We start from the raw sequence: 19,504 nt of genomic DNA, 5'->3' as shown, positions 1-19,504 counted from the left end.
TGACTTACGTACATCTCAGCCCAGATGGAATCTGAACTGTGACACTTCTTTCTTAATGCAGGCATCCAGAACATCTGCCCAATGTCCCAGAAACTCAAGATACATATTAGACCCTTCTCCTAAAGTAACTCCTGACAGCCTACCCCTTAAGGACACATATTCCCTTTCTTCCACCAGCTTCAACCACAGTTCTTGAACAACCTCGTAGCTTTTGTCTTTGTAAGTCCCTGGTTCTTTTTTTGTTCTTTTTTAATTTTTTTAAATTAATTAATTTATTTATTTATTTTTGGCTGCTTTGGGTCTTCATTTCTGTGCGAGGGCTTTCTCTAGTTGCGGCGAGCGGGGGCCACTCTTCATCGCGGTGCGTGGGCCTCTCACTATCGCGGCCTCTCTTGTTGCGGAGCACAAGCTCCAGACGCACAGGCTCAGTAGTTGTGGCGCACGGGCCTAGTTGCTCTGTGGCATGTGGGATCTTCCCAGACCAGGGCTCGAACCTGTGTCCCCTGCACTGGCAGGCAGATTCTCAATCACTGCGCCACCAGGGAAGCCCCTAAGTCCCTGATTCTTTCTCTTCCCCGGAATACTCTCTTTTTTATCCAAATCTGTGTCCCCTGAATTGCAATTCTTAAGACCCCAGATAAAGCTCTTTGCTCTCCGCAGCCTTGATACTGATTACTGTTTGACTTTACTGATAAAAATTTGTCCTTATCGCTTTACCTTAGCAAAATTAAGGAAAAAATGACAGCAGGAAGTGAACAGGCAGCCCGGGCTCTGACCACTGGGCTTGGTCACCGACTGACTGTGACCTCAAGATGCTTTCCTGAATCTGTAAAAGGAAACACCAGCCTCTACCTCACAAGATTTGCTGAAGCATGAAGTAAGACATGGTATGAATGTAGGCCATGTCCGGAATATCAGAAATGCTGAACAAGTAGTGCCTAAAAAAGCAAACAGAACTAAACCTCTGGAAGGACTCATTAAAACTGGACAAGGGGACAAAAAACCAAAGCCAGGGGAATGTAACACACTGAAAGAAAAATAACTGCAAAGTCAGAAGATGTGTTCCCAAACGAAATCAACTTTACCCTCACTTCTTTTCTCTGATACATGGGATAATGTCCCTTTAAACAACCTGGCCAAACCTCTTTCCTAAAGCAGGCGGTTGCTAAGTGTTGCCAAGGGATACAGGCTAAGCTTGTGTGTAAATTAATCATTGTGTGTAAATTAAGCAAAACACCAGATGAGAGCTGTCTGGAATAGGTCTCCATCCAAAGGAAAAAAATATAACAAATTTCATAGATTTTTCTTCTTGTTTAGCTGCTGGAAAAAAGAATTTACAGGACACCTAATTTGATTCCTCCGTTATACAGGAGGCAAGTCTTAAGCCTCCAGAGGCAAAGTGACTTGCCCAAGGTCCCAAGGCAATCAGTGATGAGACTGTACCTAGAAGGTAATCTAACCACACCCTGTCAATTTCTCATAGTAACAGTATAAAGGAAAATGTAACATCGACCCAGGAAATATCCCCAATAAGGACAAGAAATCTGAGTTACAAGACATTAAGTTCAAAACAATCTGAAACGTAAAGATTTAAGAATCTGAGAAATCAATCTTCGCCCACCCCCTAAATGAATCAAGAGAGACAGAGATGAGAGTCTGAGCCCAGAGCAGTAAGAGAATCAGGGAAATGGAAGGCATCTCTTGTCTCTAGCACCTGACAGCATATAAGATGATCTTCCTGACAGAGCATCTCAAGACAGAAAATAAGTTCCTTGGCCAAAGAGAATTTAGCAATCAGAGCAAAAAGACTCATCACTCTTTTAGGCAAAGAAGGAAAGCATTCAAATAAATACTTATGAAAAGACTTCTATCTCCTTGAAATCCCAAACCCCCAGAGCTCACACAACCAGTACTTCTTTGCTGCCATGTAGTGGCAGGAGGCCTAAACTGCAGGGTAAGTTCTTAATTGAAGGCTGGCATATTTGACTTTATTCATTTATTCTAATATTTATTGAGTGCCAACTATGTTACAGGCACACTTTTGGACACCAAGATAGTCAGTGAACAAACAGACCAAAATCTCTGCCTTTGAGGATCTTACATTATAGTGGGGGGAGAAAGAAAATAAACATAATATCTATACATGTATAGTAAGTAGGTGGTAAATGCTAAGGGGGAAGGATCCTGAATACTAAGGCACTGGGATTGCGATTTTAGGTATGTGGTCAAGAGAGGCTCTATCAGGAAGGTGACATTTGGGCAAAGACTTCGTAAAGGTAGGGAAATGCCTTAATTAAGGTGAAAATATGTTTGGTATGATTATTACATGAAAAGGTCAGTTTGATCAAAGGTGAATGTGAGCTAATCAAATGATCACCATCAACAATTAGAGCTTATGGGCTTCCCTGGTGGTGCGGTGGTTAGGAATCCGCCTGCCAATGCAGGGGACATGGGTTCGATCCCTTGTCCGGGAAGATCCCATATGTCGCGGAGCAACTAAGCCTGTGCTCCACAACTACTGAGCCTGCACTCCAGAGCCCACGAACTACAACTACTGAGCCCGTGCGCCACAACTACTGAAGCCCGTGTGCCTAGAGCCCGTGTTCTGCAACAAGAGAAGCCACCGCAATGAGAAGCCCTCACACCACAAAGAAGAGTAGCCCCTGCTCGCCACAACTAGGGAAAGCCCGCGCACAGCAACGAAGACCCAACACAGCCAAAAATAAATAAATAAAATAAATTTATAAAGATAAAACAAAAGAAAAACAATTAGAGCTTATAATAAAACCAAGGCACTATGTTTGAGGCTTAAAATCCAGGTTTGGGAGAGGTGACCCGGAGGGGGTCCTAGACACCTATATACATGGGGAAAAATAACTGTGCAATGTAGCTTGTGCTAAGGGTCAAAAAAGTGAAACAGACAATAAATGCTATATAGAAAGTCAAAACTAGGAGGGCTGCTGGAAGGCTGGGAGCATCAGAGAGGATTTCAGGAGTGATCTGGGGTGTACTGTGGGTCTTAGAGGATAAAGTTTAGATAAGCAGAGGAAAAGAAAGTTGGTCAATCAAGAACAGTGAGAGGAAACACGCTCAGATGGAAACAGGAATGAGGGACCAGCTTGATTAGCTGAGCAGGGTGACAGGTTAGGATGCACAGGTAGTTTGGGCCCCAAGAACCAACAGTTTTCATGTGAGTTCTGCCTTCCAAGGAGCACTTGACACCTGCCTTATACAAAGTGTTCCAGAAAATAGAAACAAAAGTTGCCCAACTTATTTAATGAGACTAAACTTTGTGAAATGAATTCCTAAGCTACACAAGAACTATAAGAAAACAGAGTTCCTGCCAATTTCCTTATGAATGTGATACAAAAATCCAAAATAAAATACTCGCTAAACAAGTCCAACTGTATATTTTAAAAATACATAATTAAGTCGTGTTTATCCCAGTAAGTCCAGGATGATTCAACATAAAAATTGTTTATTGATTTCATGTACATTTATATATAGTCAAGGAGAAAACTTATGATTATCTCGATGGATGCAGAAACAGCATTTAATACAATTCAACTTCTATTTGTGATTTTAAAATAAATAAATAAAAATACCTCATTGCAAATGAGGATAAGAAGGAACCTGATAAACTTGTTAGAGTACCTATACATGAAACAAAAACCTAGAACAAAATGATAAACAGGAAACCTGTATGATACTATCAGCGCTATTTAACATGGTCTGGAATTTCTGAAACACCTAGGAAAAGAAAAAATAAGTATAAAAAAAATTTTAAAGCTATCATTATTTGTAGATAATATGATGCTCTATTAGGTTAAACTGTTTGAAATTACAGTTTTATAGGCAAAAATGGTCAAACATCAGCAATGTCATATAGTTCAATGTAAGTTTAGCAACTTGGTTCAAAGTAAGGTTAGTAGGTAACCAACTATGAGAATTAATAAGAGACTTCATCAAGGTTGCCAATATAGGATAACTTGCCCCCCCAATCAATCTCATTACAGCAGCAAAATCCAACTATAAAATATAGGATAATAATATACCAATCACAAGAGCATTATGAACCGTGAAATATAAAGAAATCAACCAATACATTCTCTACAGTGAAAAATATTAAACTCTAATAAATACAGATTATGATGTGATTAAAAGAAAAACAGTAATTAGAAGCACTAGCCTATATGTTCACACTGCATCATGCATCGATCTGAAAAGCGGTGCTACATACAGAACAAAATGAGATCTAGAGTACAATTCATGTAAATTAAAACACCCAAAATTACAGTACATATTTTATAAGAACGCACACAGATGAAAGACAATACATTCAAACTGTTTTTATGGGCAAAGAGAAAAAAAAAAAAGATTAAAAAGACAACAGGCTTACACAGACCGGAGGATGTGTGCCATGATCTGAGAAGCTAACTTAACCCTCTGTGCTGAAGGTCCAATAAAGAAAAGGAATGAAGTTTGGATCACGTGGTATGTAAGGAGGACTTAGTAAACAAGTTTCAAGGTAGTGACTGGGTGTTGACAGCTGGGGAGAAGAGAATGTTCTCAAGATGACACTTAGGAAGGCTCACCTGACACTGGTGGCTACAGTGGGTTGAGGCTGGGAGAGGACAGCGGTAGGAACACCGGTGATAAATCTATTCCCATGGCAGGGACCCTTGAGTCCTCTTTGGAAGAAATGGAAAAACGAAAGGATCAACTTGGAGGGACCATATCAAGAAAGAATCAAGAGAATCTTAGAACGGAACAGGGATTGTGGGCGTGGAAAAGACAAAGATGACTCCAAACTTTCTCGTCTTGGTGTCTGGCACCAAGGACGGAAACAGAAAACTCTGGAGACGGAGCCAGGAGGATAAGTTGGATTTCAGAAATAGAAAATTCAGCACAATGGGCTGCTGTAGCCAAAATGGCCAATAAAATGTAAGGGCACTGGGGAATTTAAATGAAGTGACCTCCTTAGGTGAAGTCACGGTCCAATTAAACTGGCAACAAAGCTGGCTCTGGTTACTGTACCCAAAAAACAGGAAAAAGACACAAAGAGGAAGAAGACCAGAGAAGAGGAAATCAAATGATTAAGTCAAATGGCTGAGATGGCTTCCTTACCAGACTCCTTCAAAGAGCTGGTAAAGAAACAATCTAAGAGGGATTATAAATGAATTATAAAGAAGCAGATTTGTCAAAAATAAGAGAGATCTGTTGAACCAGAAAAGTGTTTATCAATAATATACTTTAGGACTTCCCTGGTGACGCAGTGGTTAAGAATCCGCCTGCCAGGACAGGAATAAAGACGCAGACGTGGAGAATGGACTTGAGAACATGGGGAGGGGGAAGGGTAAGCTGGGACGAAGTGAGAGAGTGGCATGGGCATATATACACTACCAAATGTAAAACAGATAGCTAGTGGGAAGCAGCCGCGTAGCACAGGGAGATCAGCTCAGTGCTTTGTGACCACCTAGAGGGGTGGGATAGGGAGGATGGGAGGGAGACGCAAGAGAGAGGAGACATGGGGATATATGTATATGTATAGCTGATTCACTCTGTTATAAAGCAGAAACTAACACACCACTGTAAAGCAATTATACTCCAATAAAGATGTTAAAAAAAAAAAAAAGAGTCCGCCTGCCAATGCAGGGGACACAGGTTCGAGCCCTGGTCCAGGAAGATCCCACATGCCACAGAGCAACTAAGCCCGTGCACCACAACTACTGAGCCTGCACTCTAGAGCCCATGAGCCACAACTACTGAAGCCCACGTGCCACAACTACTGAAGCCCGCGTGCCTAGAGCTAGCCTGTGCTCCGCAACGAGAAGCCACTGCAATGAGAAGCCCGCGCACCACAGCGAGGAGTAGCCCCTGCTCGCCGCAACTAGAGAAAGCCCGCGTGCAGCAATGAAGACCCAATGCAGCCAAAAATAAATAAATAATTAAAAAATAATAATAATATACTTTCGAATGAACACAAAGAATGACGCTAAAGAACAGCGCATGCAGCCACAAGATGCATTACTCCCATTGGCATTGGCTGCAGGTAGAAAATCTAGAAACCTAACACTCCCAAAGCCACATAATCAATATTTATTGAGTGCCTTCTACATATCACGCACTGTGACAGACCCTGAGGATGCAATGATGGGCTCAAACAGACATGGTCCCTGTGATGGTTAATTTTATGTGGCTACCTGGCTTCGCTATAGCACCAAGTTTTGGGTCAAACATCAGTCTAGATGTTGCTGTGAAGGTATTTTTTAGATGTGAATAACATTTAAATCAGTAGACTTGAAGCAGAGCAGATTACCCTCTAAGTCCATTTGGGCAGCTATAACAGAATAGATTAACGAGGTGGCTTATAAACAACAGAAATTTATCTCTCAAAGTTCTGGAGGCTGGGAAGTCCAAGATCAAGGTGTTGGTATAGTCCATGTCTGGTGAGGGCCCACTTCCTGGTTCAGCTGTCTTTTCACTGTGTCCTCACATGGCAGAAGAGGAGAAGGATCTCTCTGGGGTCTCTTTTTATAAAAGGGCACTCATCCCATTCATGAGGGCTCCACCCTCATGACCTAATCACCTCCCAAAGGCCCCAATTTCAAAGACCACCACATTGGAAAATAGGTTTCAACAAAAGAACTTTGGGAGGACACAAACATCCAGTCCCCAGCACCCTCCATACTGTGAGTGGACCACCTCCAATCAGTTGAGAAATCAGTTACAGAAAACACTGAGGACTGCTAAGAAAGAATGAATTCTGCCCCCAGACCGTCTTCAGACTCCAGATGGCAACATCAACTTTTCCCTGGTTCTCCAGCCTACTCGCCTGCCCCACAGATTTCAGACTTACCAGATCCCATAATCACGTGAGCCAATTCCTTAAAATAAATCTCTCTCTTGTCTACATATATACATCCTATTGGTTTTGTTTCTCTGGAGAACTCCGATGAACACAGTTCCTCGTGTCATTAAAAAATAGTAATCAAAGACTCTATAAGTGAACATATATTTTAAAACTAAGATTAGCCTACAAAAGGGAAAGAAATCCCATTCTATAGGAACATGAAATAAGAGAATCTGACCTAAACTGGGGTCAAGTGCTCTGGGAAATCTTCACCAAAAGGGATACTTCAGCCAAGATTCTGGAAGAAGAGGAGATACGCAGGCAATGGCAGTCAGGGTGGCAGAGAGTGACTCAGGCAGAAGACAGAGCAGTGCAGAAGCAAAAGGAAGCAGGTAGGAAAGGAGGTCAGGTAGGTACATCAAGGCCAGACTGTGAAGAACCTTACATGGGGCTCATTATCCTCAGAGCAATGGGAAAGCACTGAAAGGAACCAGTTTGGGGATAACATCAGATCTGCCTTGTGAAGACTCAGGCTACTATGTAAGAAACAGAATAGAAGAGGGCCAGAGTGCATAACTGAATTGGAAGGAAAAGGTGATGCTACGGTCTGAATGTCTGTGTCCCCCTAAAATTCATATGTTGAAATCCTAACTCTCAGAGATGATGATATTAGGAGGTGGAGGCTTCATGCATGACATAAATGTTCTTATAAAAGAAGCTCCAGAGAGACCCCCTAGCTCCTTCCACTATGTGAGGACACAGCGAGAAGATGCCAGCTCTGAACCAGGAAGAGGGTTCCCACCAGAACCAGACCATGCTGCTACCTTGATCTTGGACTTCCAGCCTCCATAACTATGAGAAATAAATTTCTATGGTTTATAAGATCTCCAGTCTATGGTATTTTGTTACAGTAGTCAGAACAGACTAAGACAGGTGGGGGTCAGCGTTTCTAACTCATCCAACTGGATGGGTGTCGACCGCAGACACAACAATAAGGAAGCCTGGGTAGAAGATCTTGAATTAGGCCTTGGAAATGTTGAGTTTAAGGCATGTTTGAAATCTAACTGGAGGCCCCCATGACTTCTTTTCTGGATATTAGCCTCCTAAGAGGTTTCCCTGCTTCCACTCTTGCCTCTCAACTATGTACTGTGCACACAGCAGGAAGAGTAATCTTTTTAAAATGTCAGTAAAACCATATTACTTTTTCACAGAAAATTTCAAACTCTTTTCCATGGTGTATTAAGGACCTGGGGCTCTACCAAAGGCAGCTCCAAGAGGGCTTATGAGCATTCAGTCACCTGCACAGAGTGGTCACTGAAGCCAAGGGCATGAAGGAAATTGCGTAGGCAGGACTGTAGAATGATGCGTGAGGAAATCCATTATTTCCTGCAATGGAGACAGATAAGGAATGACCAGAAAAACAGGAAGAATCCCGGAAGAATACAGTATCACTGAGGCCAAGGGAGAGAAAAAAGCACTTCAAGAAAAGGTGATCAGGGACTTCCCTGGTGGCGCAGTGGTTAAGAATCCGCCTGCCAATGCAGGCGACACTGGTTCGAGCCCTGGTCCAGGAAGATTCCACATGCCGCGGAGCAGCTAAGCCCACGCGCCACAACTACTGAAGCCCGCGCACCCAGAGCCCGTGCTCCACAACAAGAGAAGCCACCACAATGAGAAGCCCACTCACCTCAGCGAAGAGTAGCCCCCGCTCGCCGCAACTAGAGAAAGCCCGCACGCAGCAACGAAGACCCAATGCAGCCAAAAATAAATAAATAAATTTAAAAAAAAAAAAAAGAAAGAAAAGGTGATCAACCAAGGCTGCTGAAACGTTAAATAGTAAAGACTCAGAGATGTCCAGCGGATTTAGCAATATGGAGTCTGGTGCCTTTTTGGTACCTTACTGAGTTCAGGCAGAGTGATGTGGGTAAGGAATAGGACCAGAAGCCAGGCGGGGGGAATATAGAGTGAAGAGGAGGCAACGACATTTGCAGCAACACGGATGCCACTAGAGATGATCATACTAAGTGAAATAAGTCAGAAAGAGAAAGACAAATACCATATGATACCACTTATATGTGGAATCTACAATATGGCACAAATGAACCTATCAACAAAACGGAAACAGACTCATAGACGTAGAGAACAGACTTGTGGTTGCCAAGGGGAAGGGGGGGGAAGGAGAGGGATGGACTGGGAGTTTGGGGTTGGTAGATGCAAACTATTACATGTAGAATGGATAAATAACAAGGTCCTACTGTAGAGCACAGGGAACTATATCCAATGTCCTGGGGCAAGCCATAACGGGAAAGAATATAAAAAAATAACGCATATATGTGTATAACTGAGTCACTTTGCTGTACAGCAGAAATTAACACAACATTGTAAATCAGCTACACTTCAATAAAAATAAAATGCAAAAAAAAAAGAGGAGGCAAAGAAATGGAGGCTGTGAATACAGACACCTTTCCAAAAAGTCTGGCTATAAAAGAGGAGAGGTAAGTCAGGGTGTGGGAGTGTCAAGGGAGGTTTTGTTGCCGAGATGGAAAGGACTGAACACCTTCACATCTTGATGGAATGAACTGTTTGAAAAAGTAGTTGAATATACATGAGAAAGAAGGGAGACCTGATAACATAATAAGGTTCAGGAGGAGATGAGACCCACAGCACAGATGGAAGGATAGAAAGAAGAGAAAAAGGATTCCTCCTCTATTGGAAAAGGTGAGAAGGAAGAGAGAATACAGAGAGAGGTGGTCTTTGGACTTCACAGTGGAAAGTTAAGGCCATCCCATCCATCTGGCAGAGCTTCAGTTTTCTATAGGAAGTAGAAGGTGAGGGTAGTCGTGGTGAGGGAAAGGGCTGGGGATGAGGAAGTTTGAAAGGGAAGTACTATTGTTTTGGTGAAGGACAGAACGAGCTGACCCGACAAACAGTAGGATTCAGAGGCAGCAACGGGGGCCCATTCAACTTGGATGGTAAAGAATTCATAAGAGTACCAACCTGCCTTGTTGAGTCACTTCCAACGGCAGGGTTTACCGCCTCAGATACAGACACAAAGTTCATGGGGAGGGACTTCCCTGGTGGCGCAGTGGTTAAGAATTCACCTGCCAGTGCAGGGGACACGGGTTCGAGCCCTGGTCCAGGAAGATCCCACATGCCGCAGAGCAACTAAGCCCATGTGCCACAACTACTGAGCCTGCGCTCTAGAGCCCGTGAGCCAGAACTGCTGAGCCCGCGAGCCACAACTACTGAAGTCCACGCACCTAGAGCCCGTGCTCTGCAACAAGAGAAGCCACTGCAATGAGAAGCCCGCGCACCGCAACGAAGAGTAGCCCCCGCTCGCTGCAACTAGAGAAAGCCCCTGCACAGCAACGAAGACCCAACGCAGCCAAAAATAAATTAAAAAAAAAAAAATCTCATGGGGAAATACTTCAAGAGGGTTCAATGGTTTGCAAGGTGATTAGAAGTATTAAAGGAACCTGAGATTCTCATGCCCTCCCAAGAAACCAGCTGTTGCTGATCTCCAATGTCAAAGAGTGCCAAACAGAACATTACTCTAGAATTAGAGAGTCTACACTAAGTTGGTATTTAACCACAGCAGATTTCTGAGTTACGAGACTACGTGGATGAAAGAAGCTAGAAAAGCAGAATCTATCTGTGCAGCGCAGCAGAGAAGGAAAAAGGTCTCCCCAGTACTATCACCATCTTGCTATTTTAAGAAAACAGGATAGATCCAACACTTCTTGTTGGCCTGGCCATCAACTTGTGCAGAACAACTGCCTCTTTCGCAGACTTAACATTTAATTACCTAAGTCCAGCCTCAGCGTCAGATATGTGCCTTGGGAAGAGAAAGATGATGCAGTCCCCAGGCAAGGAGGGCAGCCGGGGAACCAAACGTCATTATCCAGGGTATCTTCTTTCTGGCTCTACTGCTGGACACAGTTGTCTTTGTTCAGCTCTCATCACTTCTACTCAGGGCCTCAAGTGATGAGACGATTCTATCCTGGTTTGTAAATGACTTGCATTCTAGACTTTGGTTTCCTTCTGAATAATTTCTGAATAATTAACAGTAATGGTTTATTAAACAGAGTACGGCCTTACTGGTGCTCCACAGACCTGCTGGCACTGAACTCCCTGAGGCACAGAAGTTTGAACCCAGGTACCTGAAGGGGTGTCACCACTCTCCCTCCCAGGCCAAGGCAAGTCAATGGCAACCTACTGCAGGGTCGGCCAACTATGGCCAGTAGGCAAATCCAGCTCGTCGCCTGTTTTTGTATGGCCCACAATCTAAGAATGATTTTTAAGTTTTAAATTCATTTTTTTTAAGTATAGTTGCTATACAATGTTGTGTAAATCCTAATGAAATAGTCTCCACCTATTATAACCAGTAACTTTTTTCATCTTTAGTTGTGGTTTTTAAAATGTGTTACTAAATAGAGTAGTTACAAAAGAATATTTAAAACATTAAAAAGATGGGTAAAATACAACAGAAATATAGTCCAGAGACAGACCCACATGTACTATCAACTGATTTATGACGAGGAGAACACTGCAATGTAATGGGGAAAGGATGGGCTTTTTAATAAATGGTGCTGGAGAAATGGGCTATTCATCTAGAAAAAAGATGAAATTGACCCCTATGTTACAACATACTCAAATACCTGTTTAAGGTGAATTTTAGACCTAAATGTAAAAGGTAAAATGATAAACCTCTAGAAGAAAATATAGAAGAATATTTTCTTCTATGGGGTAGGCAATGATTTCTTCAACAAGGTACAAAAACTACTAACCATAAAAGAAAACTTGGATTTTATCAAAATTAAAAACCTCTGTTCCTCAAAAGACATCAAGAAAGTGAAAAGGCCAACAAATGGCAGAAAGTACTGGTAATAATATAACAAAGGACTTCTCTCCAAAATATATAAAGAACCCCTACAAATCAATAATGAAGATACACAAAATCTAATTTAAGTATGAGCAAAAGATTGTATATACACTTCACAAAAGGAGAGATCTGAATAGCCAATAAACTCATGAAAAGGTGTTCAACATCTTTAGTTGTTAGGGAAAATGCAAATTAAAGCCACACACCCACTGGAGTGACAAAGATCAAAAGGACAGACAATGCCAAGTATTGTCACAAGTATGGAGGAAATAGACTCTTACACATAACTGATGGGAGTGAAAATGACACAAGCACTTTAGAAAACCGTTTGACAGTTTCTTATAAAATTGACCAGCAATTACACTCCAGGGTATGTATCCAAAGAAACAAGCCTATGTTCACAAAAAGACTTGCACAAGAATGTTCAGAGCACATTAAAAAAAAAAAAAAAACCTAAAAACTGGAAAAAGCCCAAATGTCCACTAGTAGGTGAATGGATAAACAAATTGTGGGTATATCTGAATATACTAAATACTAAAGAGGAGAGAAAATGAATAAGCTACTGATACTTATTACAACGTGAATGAATTTTGCAAATGATATGTTGAGAGAAGCAGCCAGACACAAAAGAACACATCCAATCATTCCAACGCCATTTGTTGAAAAGTCAATCCTTTTTTCATTGAATTGTCTCTGCATCTTTGTCCAAAATCAATTGACCATATTTGTGTGAGTCCTTTTCTGAACGCTCTATTCTGTTCAGCTGATCTAAGTGATGTCTCTGTCATTACCACTCTGTGTTGATCACAGTAGCTTTACAGTAATTATTAAAATTGGGTAGTATGATCCCTCCAACAATATTCCTCTTTTTCAAAAGTGTTTCTGATACTCTAGTTCCATTGCCTTTCCCTGCAAATTTTAGTGTCAGCTTCTCTGTATCTACAAAAATATCTTGCTGAAATTTCGATTGGAATTGCATTTAACCTATAGATTAATATAAGGAGAATTGACATCATAACTAGATTGAGTCTTGCAATCTTGAATATGATCTGTCTCCCTATTTAGGTCTTCTTTATTTCATCATTGTTTTCAAGTTTTCAGCATACTGACCCTGCACATATTTTCTTAGATTTATTCCTGTTTTCTAAATTTTATTTCCAAATGTTCACCGCAAGTTATTAAAAATACAATTGACTTTTTTTTTATTAAACACATATATATTTTTAAAATTTATATATTTTATTTATTATTTCTTTTTGGCTGTGTTGGGTCTTCGTTGCTGCACGCGGGCTTTCTCTAGTTGTGGCGAGCGGGGGCTACTCTTCGTTGAGGTGCGCGAGCTTCTCATTGCGGTAGCTTCTCTTGTTGCGGAGCACGGGCTCTAGGCGCACGGGCTTCAGTAGTTGTGGCTCACGGGCTCTAGAGCGCAGGCTCAGTAGTTGTGGCGCACAGGCTTAGTTGCTCCGTGGCATGTGGGATCTTCCCGGACCAGGGCTCGAACCCGTGTCCCCTGCATTGGCAGGCGGATTCTTAACCACTATGCCACCAGGGAAGCCCCTACAATTGACTTTTGTATGTTCATTTTGCATCCTGAGCCTTTGATAAGTTCACTTATTAGTTCTAAGAGCTTTTTCATAGATTCTTTAGTATTTTATCCATATGTAATCAGGTCATCTATAAATGGGGCAGTTTTATTTATTCCTTTCCAATCTGTGTATCTTTTATTTTTCTTGCCTGTTTGCACTGGTGAGGCTCTCCAGTACAAGGATGAATAGAAGTAACAGAACATCCTTGCCTTGGTTCCAGGGTTAAGGGAAAAGCATTCAGTCTTTCACCATTAAATATGATGTTAGCTTCAGAGTTTTCTTAGATACCCTTTATCAGACTCAAGTTCCTATTATTTCTAGTTAGATATTTTATCGTGAGGGAATTTTAAATTTTGTCATGTGCTTTTGCTACACCAGTTAATATGAGCATTTGGTTTTTCTTCTTCATTTAATATAGAAGGTTACATTGATTGATTTGTGAATGTTAGACCAATCATACATTCCTGGGATAAACCCCACTTGGTCACAGTGCATGATTCTTTTTATTTCTTGCTATATTTGATCTGCTGTTGGTCTACAGTTTCTTTTGCCTGTAATGCGTATGTCTGGCTTTGTTATCAGGGTAAGGCTGGCCTCACAAACTAGGTGGAAAGCGTTCTCCTCTCTTTCCTCTTCTGAAAGAAATTGTGTAGAATTGATGTTATTTCTTTCAGTGTTTTGTAGAAATCACCAATGAAACCATCTGGACCTGGCATTTTGTTTTTGGAAAGAATGCAATTTCTTTATAGATATAAGACAATTCCAGTTATATTGACTCTTCTTTGGTGAGTTTTGGTAATTTGTGGTTTTCAAGGAATTGGTACATTTTATCTACGTTGTCCAATTTAGGTGCAGAGTTGTTTGCAGTATTTTTTAATCCTTTTAATAACTTGTCAGAGCTGCAGTGATATCTTCTTTTTTATTCCTGAGATTAGTCATCTGTGTCTTCTCACCTTTTTCCTTAGTTTCGCGAGATCAACTTTATTAATCTTTTCAGAACATCAGCTTTTGGTTTCATGTATCTGCTCTACTGTTTTGCTGTTTTCTATTTCATTGATTCTCATTCACCTCTTTATCACTTCTTTCTGTTTGGTTTGGGTTTATTTTTTATTTTTCTATTTTCTTAAGGTGAGAGCTTAGATTATTGATTTGAGACTGTTTTTCTTTTCTAATGTAAGCATTTAATGCTATTAATGTCCCTCTAAGTTTTAGCTGTATCTTATAAATTTTGATGCTATAGTTTCAGTTTCATTCAAAATATTTTTTAATTTCCCATGAACTATCCTCTTTGGCCCATGGATAACTTATAAGCATATTGTGTAACACTGGGATCTTCTAGCTATCTTTCCATCATTGATTTCTAGTTGAATTCCATTATGGCCAGAGAACACACTTTGCATGATTTCAAATGTTTAAATTTAAGATTTATTTTATGACCCACGATATGGTCAACCTTGGTAAATGTTTCAGGGGCACTTGAAAAGAATATGCACCATCTTGCTGTTGGGGGAAGTGTTCTATAAATGCCAAATAGATTCAGTTAGTTTATACTGTTATTAATTCTTCTATATCCTTGTTGATATTCTACTAATGCTATCAATACCAGAGAAGAGCTTTTGAGTCCTCACCTATAACTGTGGATTTGTCTACTTCTCTTTTCAATCTATCACTTCTTGCTGCATGTATTTTGAACTTCTGTTCTCATTTAGGATTATTATGTCTTTTTGATTAGTTGAACCTCTTATTGTCATGTAATATTGATATCTTTCCTCATCACTGTAATTTTCCTGGATCTGAAGTTTACCGTATTTGATATGAATATGTTCACCCTTTTCTTTTGAATGGAGCAAACTTGACAAACTCTTAATAATTCTAATTATTTGTTTGCAGGGTTTTGGGGTTTCTTACATAGATAATCATATCTGAAAGTAATGACAGTTTAGAGTTTCTTTCCATTTTTCATACCTTTTTATCACACTCAAGAACTTTTTATGACTTATTCTCCTTAGAATGGCAGGGATGGGCATGTGCCATTGCTACTCTAACATAATCCCTCATCATATTCTACTCAGATTTAAAGCTTCCTTCTATTTTACTCTAAAGCTTCTGCAGCAGTTTTAGCAAAGCATCTCTCTCCCTGGTCCTTTGTGGGTTTATAAGCATGAAAACAAAGTACCTCAGTTGCTGCTAGCAGCTATATTGTGACCATGAAAACAGCCAGTCTGAGGAAAAGGCCAAGACACAGATGAAGGCAAAGCAAAGGGAAATGGCAAGAAAGACAGCAGGGGCCCAGATCACAGGGCCCTGGACTCTCCCTACCTTTGGACGCCCTGTCACCTGAAACAGTCTCCTTATTGTTTAAGTCTCTCTGGATTGACAGCTGTTACTATAATTAAAAGCATTCTAGGTGATACAAATGATCAACAGTTTTCTTTACTACAGAACTTGAGAGCCTTAAATAGAAATATAGACTGTAAGTTCCTAAGAAGAATCTACACTGTGCCACATTCCTCACAATCCGAGGATTTTTTTCCCACAGAACAAAACTTGATAAAGAAGGAAAAGGACATTCTTCTGTCCATGTATTCAAAAACATCATATGCCCTGTGCTGCAGGAAGCCAGAGAGAAGAGATTCCAGGCAAGAATACAAATAAGGAGGACACCGCAATAGTCAAGGGTAGGGACATAGATGGCAATGAAGAATCAGAGATGAAATAGCAGATATAGTGATAGATAAACTATAATTCAGAGAGAGATTTGTAGGAACTGACTGGATATGGAGGGGTGAGGAATGACCTCAAAATACCAGGAAACATGCTCTCTAGGTCTCTGCTAAGGTCACAGATCCCTGGCAAAGTGACCAAGGTAGAGTCTTTGATGTCATTGATTAGGGTCTGGTCAACCATCCGGGTGGACTGAACGGCCACCATCCCTTCTTGGTCCTTTGGGCAGAAGCCTCTAATTTTCCTTTTGGGAACTGCTTCTCCCCACTTGCAGTCTGTGTGGGCATGCAATCTAGTCAACTCTCTACCCTGCCACTGTCCCCAAGGGTTGGCCAGGTCACATGACCCAAACCAAGCCAATCAGACTCTCTTCTGCAATGGAATCCTGAGTGGCCCAATGACAGAAAACAACTGGGAAGTAACCCTTTTTTTTTTTTTTTTAACTTTTTAAATTTATTTTTTTATTGAAATATAGTTGGTTTACAATGTTGCATTAGTTTCTGGTGTACAGCAAAGTGATTCAATTATACACATATATATAATTTTATATATATATATGTGTGAGTATATATATATATATATATATATATATATATATATGTATATTCTTTTTCAGATTCTTTTCCCATATACATTATTATAAAATATTGAGTATAGTTCCCTGTGCTATACAGTAGCTCCTTGTTGGTTATCTACTTTATATATAGTAACGTGTATATGTTACACCCAAATTCCTAATATATCCCTGCCCCCCACTTCCCTTCGGTAACCATAAGTTTGTTGTCTATGTCTGTGCGTTTGTTTCTGTTTGATACATAAGTTCATTCGCAGGGAAGTAACCCTTTCGAAGGTGGCCTCTGAAGAGCTTTCCTGTCGCCCTGCACCTGGTCACTCCTTTGATTTTCTGAGCCACCCCCATCCTTCCCAAATCTCCATTTTGGCTTAAATTAGCTCCTTCTACTGTTGCAACCAGAGAACCCTAACAGGTCACAGGGAACCACTGGTCCTCAGCTCCAAGTCACGCAGACAATTTCAAAATGTGATGTGTCTTGGAAATTAGCCACCCTCAAAGGCTACTAGCCGATCACTTCCTAAGAGCAGACTATTTTATTCTGTAAAATGAGATCTGACATCTGTCCTTTCCAGAGCATGACGATAAGAAGTTTCCCATGTTTGAAACTAAGGTTCAGGAGAACTTCAAACATATTTCTAATCAGACCTTTCAGGGCCCCAAACTTAAAACATCAGTATGAGAATTTCCAGCTACATTTTACATTTGCCCTCTTTGTTTTGAGTCCTGGAAGAGTTTGGTTTTGTTTTTTTTTAATGTTCATTTTAAAGAATTTGGAAATTTTTAGAAAGCAGCAAGAAACCAAATCACTCCTAATCCTACCCAAAGGTAAACACTACATGCTAAACTGTCCAGTCCTTCCAGATTTCCTTCCAGTGTGTTCTATGTGCTTTTTTTAAAAAATAGTGTACAATCTCAACTATGTATGCACTTCTGTACCCTGTTTCCTTATTTCTTAGCAGACTAAGAAACATTTCTCCGAAGCCCTTAAATTTTTTTGAATGTTAGGAAAACATTAAGATTGTTACAACTGCAGAGATGTGCCAGAATTTACTTAACCATCCCACTAACGTTAGACATTGAAAGTTTTCCACTTTTTCCCCGCCTGCAGAATCATTAAAGTACAACGATAAAGAACACTGGTGTCAGAGCCAGCAGATCTGGGAGCAAATCTTAACAACTGTCCTTCTCTTACCAACCATGCACCCAGCAGCAACACGTACTCACCTGCTCAGAGATTTGTGCAGACAACTGAGGACAGATCAGAACCTACTCTGAAGTGTCGCTGTGAGGATGAAACAGGAATATCTGTAAAGTCCATGAAAGTGTCTGTTGGAGGACACACTCAACCAAGAGCAGCTATGAAAACTCAGCCAAGAGCAGCCATCACAACAGTGCCCATAAGCAAACAGCTAAAAGCTCTGCCCGCTTTTCATACTCCTTATTTTATAATGGTCCCTGTTTGGTTTATTCGTTATGTAGGAGTCTGTAGGGGCTTTTGCAGATACAGAAACTGCTTTTCTTTCAACATAGAGCTTAAAAAAACAACAAAAAAAGTACTTTCAAAGGGCACTCTTCTTACCCTTTCTGGTGAAACTGCAGTCAGGAAACAAAGTGAAGAATTTTCTGTCGGCAGATTTTCATTGTATGCTCTTTGTGGTTGGCTACCTACAAGACACTCGATCACCTTAAATGAACGTGACAGTTTTATTTTTATTCATGTCAAGAGCGGTTCATTAGCATTTCCAGAACCACCTAAACTGAAGTAACTGGAGGGACCCTGAGGCTGCTAAGATCCACCCTCAGGAGACAGCGGACCAGGGGGAGCATTTGCCTGTACTTGACCTACTTAGGACGCAGCCCAGATATGGTCTGCCCCTTTCTTAGTCTGCTACTTCTGCAAAATGGAGCTACAAAGAGCACCCAATGCCTATCCATGTTGCCATGAGCCAATAAAAATAATGCCTATAAAGGACACAGCCCAGCAGTCCTTGGCGACAGGGGACAGAGCTGTGGCTTTTGTGGTTCTGCTCTTCCGAATCCATGAGGGACTGCATTTCCCTGCCCCAGCTCAAGTGGCATGGGGTGTGTGATTTGCTCTGGCCAATGAATGTGAGCAGAAGTGACATGTGTCACTTCCAGGAGGAACCTTAGGAGCCAATGTATGATTCACCACATCTTCATTCACTCACCCACTACTATCACAGAGGTGCACGTGGAACAGAGCCTGGGTCCTTGACTGGCCAGAGCCTAAGCCACCGAGATCTTGAGGGTTTTTGTTACAGCAGCATAACATGGACCATCCTGAGGAATACAGTAACTAGTAGTCACAGTGAGTTTTAAATGAGTGAGGCCACCAGTATTATTAATATCTCAAGATGTTTCACGTTTGCCACTAAACATAGAAAAACTGGGTTTGATTTGGGAAAACAAGACAAATGGGTATCAATTTCAACTTGTAATTTTCAGGTACTTAAGAATATAAATAAGGCTCCAACGAGTGTCTCATGTCAAAGAGGCTTTCAGCACAGCAGGGGATCATGATAATAACTGTAATGTATTGAGTGCTTACAGGGGTTAGGCTGAGGATATTCTATTTATTATCTTATTTAATCCTGTCAATCAGCCCATACATTAGGTGTCATTCCAGTGTGACAGGATGAGAAATTCTGTTCTCATGGTTCCTCTCCCCACTGTAAAAAGGCTTTAAAATTTTTATATATATATGCATACATACACACACACACACAAATTCTGACATGAGAGATGGTAGGTATCAGCAAGAGAAAACTTTGTTATCCTAAAGATGCTCCTCTCTGAAGGACCTGACAGATTCCTGGACACCGTGAAAATCTACAGCCACCCTCCTATGATGGAGACAAAGAATG

The 19,504-nt window shown here is 40.9% G+C and overlaps 1 protein-coding gene across 5 annotated transcripts in view; it reads right to left on the bottom strand.

Moving 5' to 3' along the window:
- The window catches only part of ARHGAP44 (Rho GTPase activating protein 44), a 180,720-nt gene that overhangs the window by 149,769 nt on the left and 11,447 nt on the right, over window positions 1-19,504 (bottom strand). Inside the window, exon 1 of one of the 5 annotated variants that reach the window (XM_059908747.1) lies at window positions 4,400-4,438. The exons of 3 other annotated variants lie outside the window; for them this stretch is intronic. In XM_059908747.1, the coding sequence (XP_059764730.1) occupies window positions 4,400-4,422 (23 nt within the window). In that variant the 5' untranslated portion in view covers window positions 4,423-4,438. Of the gene's footprint in view, window positions 1-4,399; window positions 4,439-19,504 lie in introns of those variants that run through there. One more of the 5 variants, XM_059908748.1, reaches the window with a different exon arrangement.

This window comes from Balaenoptera ricei, chromosome 20 (genome assembly GCF_028023285.1).
Source record: "Balaenoptera ricei isolate mBalRic1 chromosome 20, mBalRic1.hap2, whole genome shotgun sequence".
NCBI classification, from domain to species: Eukaryota; Metazoa; Chordata; class Mammalia; order Artiodactyla; family Balaenopteridae; genus Balaenoptera; species Balaenoptera ricei.
This window is presented reverse-complemented; position numbering and strand designations above follow the sequence as displayed.